Here is a 5,819-nt window from a genome sequence, read left to right on the forward strand (position 1 = left end):
AAAATAATTCAAGACATGTTTTTTTGCATATGCATATAAGAATATAATAATATTCTATATATTACATAGGACTATATATTTGACTGAGATACCATGATTGTTTGTGGAGAATGATGTGTATTCTGAATTGTTTATTGTATTTGTCCTGTTCTTTTATGTATTTTATGTTTATTGTTGATTGTAAAGCACTTTGGAAAAGCGCTATAAAAAGTAAAACATTATTATTGTTATTATTATATATAATATATTATATTATACAGTCATAAATTGTGTGTGTGTGTGTGTGGGTGTGTGTGTGTGTGTGTGTGTGTGTGTGTGATTATGCATACATCCAACATATACTATAATAATATCTATAATATTAAGAAAACCAATTATTAATTTTATTGAATATTATACAGCAATAAGAATATACATGTATATGTATATAAATAAAATATTCAAAACATATATATGTACATATATTCAACATATAAAAATATTCTATTCTAATAATGTTCAAACATATGCATGTGTTTCATAGGCCTGTATATGTGTGTGTGTGTGTGTGTGTGTGTGTGTGTACATATACAGTGTACACACACACACACACACACATTCATACATACATATAAATGCAGATCTGATATATATAGCGCATGCATTTTTGACTATTTGGTTTTATATATCTTTTAGAATATTATTCTATAATATTATTATTCTAAATTCCTCGCTATTGTTGACACTATTCTCGTCATTATTGTAGTACAGTTCAGTATCAAGTATCAAGTACAGTAGATCTGTATAATAATAGTCAATATGAGTATTATACATTTGTATGAATATTATGTACCAAACTAATAATAATAACAATAATAAAAAGATATATATATTAATAGTAAACATTTAAATGGATATTATGTATCTACATTACGCACCAAAATAATAATTTTTCCTGCATTTCAGGAGGTTATCGTGGTAGATAGTCCTCCTGTTAGAAAAAAACAAGCTCAGAGATCCAAAAGCCTAGTGCATGCTCACATTATGACGTAATCCTGTGAAAGAGCACGCGCTCTTCTCAACAATGTCGACCACCAAAACACAGCAGACGCCGCGCGCCTCCGTCCATCAGAGCCCGAGCGGAACCGAGCAAATGAAAGTGAAATCTCATCGCGGTGCGGTAAGTCTGACGCGCGCGTCAGTGCGTCTGTCTCAGAATGCACTCTTTGATTCTCATTATATTGCATGTACGTTTATTGTCAGGCTCACCATATCCCTTTAATGCATTTAAAAGAGGCGTGGCGGTACAGAAAGGACGCAACAACCATCCGAAAAATGTTGCATTTGCTTAGCAACAGAGGAAAAGATGAGATGTGCAATTGTCAGCTGATTGCATGATGTATATCGACGGGCTGCATGTCGATATCTGACAAAAGTGCTTTGAAAGGCTCTAGTGTGTGTTTCATGTGAATGTTCACACCACTGTACACTATTATACATCATTTGTGTGGATGTCTGTATGCAAACACACACATACAAGCAAAACTGAAACAGAAACAAAGAGATGAGCTTTCGTATTATGTGGCCTGCTGTGCACGAGTCTGTCAATCATTATTTTTTTTAAATGTTTATCTAATTACTTTACAATACTTATTTCAGCCTGTGCAATTGCTAGCAGAGCATAACAATCTTATCAAACGCAATAAATGTTATTAATGTATAAATAATAATGCTATTTATTGTTCATAATGTGCTTACAAACAGCAAGACAGCTCTGAATATGCTTCTAAAATCATAACAGACAGCACAATATGTGTTAGGTGTAATGCTACATTTTGCATGTTAGTGCTTATTTAATTTCGTTCTTTAAAGTAAGATTGCTTGATAAATAGCAAGGTAAACGATAATGTTCAACATTACAAAAAATAAATAAATAAATAAATAATAATAATAAATAATAAATAAATTCAGATCATCGGGACCTTTATGTGCAACTTAAGGTTTTGCGTCTCCCTGAAATCATCTGCCTGACTTTGCATTATCTCACTGATTCACCAAATAAATAAATGACATGAAATAATTATTTGCAGAGTATGGAAACCTGTTTCCGCCATGAGATAATTGTAATTGCAACTTTTTATTTTTCGCAATTCTGAGTTTATATTTCAGAAGAAATATCTCACAAATATAAACTCAGAATTGCGAGATATCAACTTGCAATTTTGAGGAAAAAAGTATGAATTTTGAGATATAAACTCAAAATTGTGGGATATAAACTCAGAATTATGGGATTCAGAACTTGCAATTCTAAAAAAAAGTCAGAATTATAAGATATAAACTCACAATATTGAGAAAGTTAGAATTTTGAGCTATAAACTCAGAATTGTGAGATAAAAAGTTGAATTTTAATTAAAAAAAAAAAAATTAATTCCATGACGGAAACAGTGAGGAAAAAAAAAAACAGAATTGCGAGATATAAACTCAGAATTGTGAGATGCAAACTCTCAAATGTGAGGATGTAATAATGTAATAATCTTTATTTTTAATGGAAAGTCCCTGTTGTTGTCTATATTTAATAATAGTTTTCTGCCACTGTGGATTCTCTTTGGTTTAGATCAGGAAGGTTTAGAGGAGGACATGGCTGCTCAAGAACCCTCTCCCCCGTCCTCCATGGAGAACAACAAGCCCGGGTTCCCAAAGAAGATTCTGGCCAACAAACTTGAAGACAAACATTTATGCAATTGCTGTCAGAACATTTTGAGGAGACCGTTCCAAGCGCAGTGCGGCCATCGCTTTTGTTCTTACTGCTTCAACCGGACTGTTGGGTAATTCAGTCTGCTGATCAAAAACAGATGCAGTTATTTGGCCAATAAAATTCAGTTCTGATGCAATGACTTAAAAACATTCATTGGTGCAATTGACACATATGGAAATACCGGAATGATGACACTTTTACCGTTCAAAAGTTTGGCATCTTTTATTCTTATATTCACTAAGGCTGCATTTATTTGATCAAAAATACAGTAAAAACAGTAATATTGTGAAATATTATTACAATTCAAAATAACTGTTTTCTATTTAAATATATGTAACCCTGGAGCACAAAAGCAGTCTTAAGTCGCTGGGGTAAATTTGTAGCAATAGCCAAAAACACATTGTATTGATTTTTCTTTTATGTCAAAAATCATTAGGATATTAAGTAAAGATCATGTTCCATGAAGATATTTTGTACATTTCCTACCGTAAATATATCAAAACTTAATTTTTGATTAGTAATATGCGTTGCTAAGAACTTCATTTGGGCAACTTTAAAGGTGATTTTCTCAATATTTAGATTTTTTTGCACCCTCAGATTCCAGATTTTCAAATAGTTGTATCTCAACCAAATATGGTCCTATCCTAACAAACCATATATCAATGGAAAGCTTATTTATTCAGCTTTCGGATGATGTATAAATCTCAATATTGAAAAAATTGACACTTAAGACTGGTTTTGTGCTCCAGGGTCACATATTTTAAATTGTAATTTATTGCTGTGATCTAAGCTAAGTCTCTTCTGCTCACCAAGGCTACATTTATTTAATCAAAAAATGTAATAAAAACAGTAATATTGTGAAATGTTATTACAAATTAAAGGAACTGTTTTCTATGTAAATATATATTTTAAAAAGCAATTTATTCCTGTGATGCAAAGCTGAATTTTCAGCATCATTACTCCAGTCTTCAGTGTCACATGATCCTTCAGAAATCATTCTAATATGCTGATTTGCTGCTCAAGAAACATTTCCTATCATTGACAATGTTGAAAACATTGCTTCATATTTTTTGTGGAAACCGTGATACATATTTTCAGGATTCTTGGATGAATAGAAAGATCAAAAGAGCAGCAAGTATCCAAATCTTTTGTAAAATTATAAATGTCTTTACTGTCACTTTTGATCAATTTAATCCATCATTTCTGTAAAAAGTATTTTTTTCCCACCAACAAATCTTACTGACCCCAAACTTTGGAACAATAGTGTAATTTTGAGGTATAAAAGTTTTTAGTTTTTTTTTTTGTATGCAATATTTTTTCTTATAGTTTTACCTTGGAATCTAATATATATAATGATAGTAATTATAAGTGATTATACATAAAAAAAAAAAAATACAATTTCACATCACAACAAATATTTAAGCATTGATGCCAAAAATGTTGATGTCAAAATAGCTAATGTGTGTTGCATTGCCATTTTAGATCAGGACCACAGAAATGTAATGCCTGTATCAAGGAGGACATCTTCGAAGAGCCCACGTCAATCCTCAAACCAGGCTGCGTAAGCGCAAAAGCTTTGCTTAATGTGAATCCAGACTTGTGAGCATTTTTAAAATGATTTAAAGCCAAACCTTTACTGCAGAGCATGCACATTCTCTGTGTTTTCTTGCAGGCATTTCCCGACAATGCTGCCAGAAGAGAAGTTGAAAATCTTCCAGCTGTGTGCTTCAACGAAGGCTGCTCCTGGAAAGGCAGTATTAAGGATTATGAGGTTGTGTTCATTAACATTAGCTTTATTGATATACAGGAGCAGAAGTATTTAGACACTACATATGCATAAATATTCAGTATAAATGGAGAGTTTCTCATTATTCAGTTGGTAACTTGTGTCATATTTTTTGTTTGTTTTTTGTAGTTGAGCCATGAAGGGAAGTGTGAGTTCATGATTCTGCCGTGTCCCTTGTGCAAAGAGCTCATTAGACTGAACGAACAGGAGCGTCATAATGAACGCGAGTGTCCTGAGAGAACTCTCAACTGCAAGTACTGTAAAGAACCATTTCACTTCAGAAACATCAAGGTAAGTGAGTGGTCTGAGAAAAGATGTGTTCATTTGAAGGGTGGGAAAAAAGCATTTTATGTTACAAAATGATGCTTTCACAGGCCCATGATGAGATCTGTCCCAAATATCCTATGATTTGTGAAGGATGTGCGAAGAAGAAAATCCCCAGGGAAAAGGTGTGGTAATCAAAAACATATCACACAAAATTACAGTATTATTCAGTAACACTCAGTTAAGAAAACAGAACTAGCCAAACTGTATGTACGGATGGTCGATATTTTAATTTCTTTGCTCTCCTCTTTTTAGTATGTTGACCACATCAAGTTCTGCAGCAAATTCAGGACTCCATGCAGATATCATGTGGTTGGCTGCGACATGTCAGTAAGTACAGTTTTCATAGCTAGAATCCTATAATTTAACACAGTTGTACAGTTTTGAAAACAAGTTTACAAATAATAAACACAATCAGTTGGAGTAAAAAAAATGGTCATGAACTACCCTTTTCTATGGAATGATATTCCGGACAATATTCAAAAGGAATTGCAAATAGTATTCGCAGTTGCGTTTTCAATTTGTGGATGCATACATTGTGACATAATCCAAACGCAATTGCAAATCATGCATTTGTGTTTCCATTTTCTTTTCCGTGTATGTAACATGTCTGCCAAATTTAAAATGGAAACGCAAAGTCCATTTGCAATTGCATTTCCAAGTATTACAAGTTATGATTTTGTCATTTTTGAATAGCAATAGAAAATCACCCATTTGTTGTTTAACTTTCTCCGCGTCTTGCTCCAACCCGCACAAAACTCAAATGGAATCGCAATCCCTTTGCACTTGCCTTTTCAATATTGTCTGGAATATCATTCAATACTTTTCTTTTTCTCTATCCCAAACCTCAGTGTACAGCATAATGTACATACAACACAGGGTTAATTTGTTTTAAAGCAAAATGTTATTATTGGTCTTAAAGCTAAAACCAAAACCATGAAAATCATTGGTTACTTGAAATAAATTAATATTTAT

General features: G+C 32.6%; 1 protein-coding gene across 1 annotated transcript in view; it reads left to right on the forward strand.

The window, feature by feature from the left end:
- The first annotated feature begins 1,064 nt into the window (after window positions 1-1,064).
- The window catches only part of LOC107654304 (TNF receptor-associated factor 2-like), a 10,200-nt gene continuing 5,445 nt past the window's right edge, over window positions 1,065-5,819 (forward strand). Inside the window, exons 1-7 of the mRNA XM_016441329.1 lie at window positions 1,065-1,159; window positions 2,594-2,804; window positions 4,217-4,295; window positions 4,407-4,505; window positions 4,650-4,811; window positions 4,895-4,969; window positions 5,100-5,174. Coding sequence (XP_016296815.1) covers window positions 2,617-2,804; window positions 4,217-4,295; window positions 4,407-4,505; window positions 4,650-4,811; window positions 4,895-4,969; window positions 5,100-5,174 — 678 coding nt within the window. The 5' untranslated portion in view covers window positions 1,065-1,159; window positions 2,594-2,616. The remainder of the gene's footprint in view (window positions 1,160-2,593; window positions 2,805-4,216; window positions 4,296-4,406; window positions 4,506-4,649; window positions 4,812-4,894; window positions 4,970-5,099; window positions 5,175-5,819) is intronic.

This window comes from Sinocyclocheilus anshuiensis, unplaced genomic scaffold, assembly GCF_001515605.1.
Source record: "Sinocyclocheilus anshuiensis isolate Anshui unplaced genomic scaffold, SAMN03320099.WGS_v1.1 scaffold163, whole genome shotgun sequence".
Classification (NCBI taxonomy): domain Eukaryota; kingdom Metazoa; phylum Chordata; class Actinopteri; order Cypriniformes; family Cyprinidae; genus Sinocyclocheilus; species Sinocyclocheilus anshuiensis.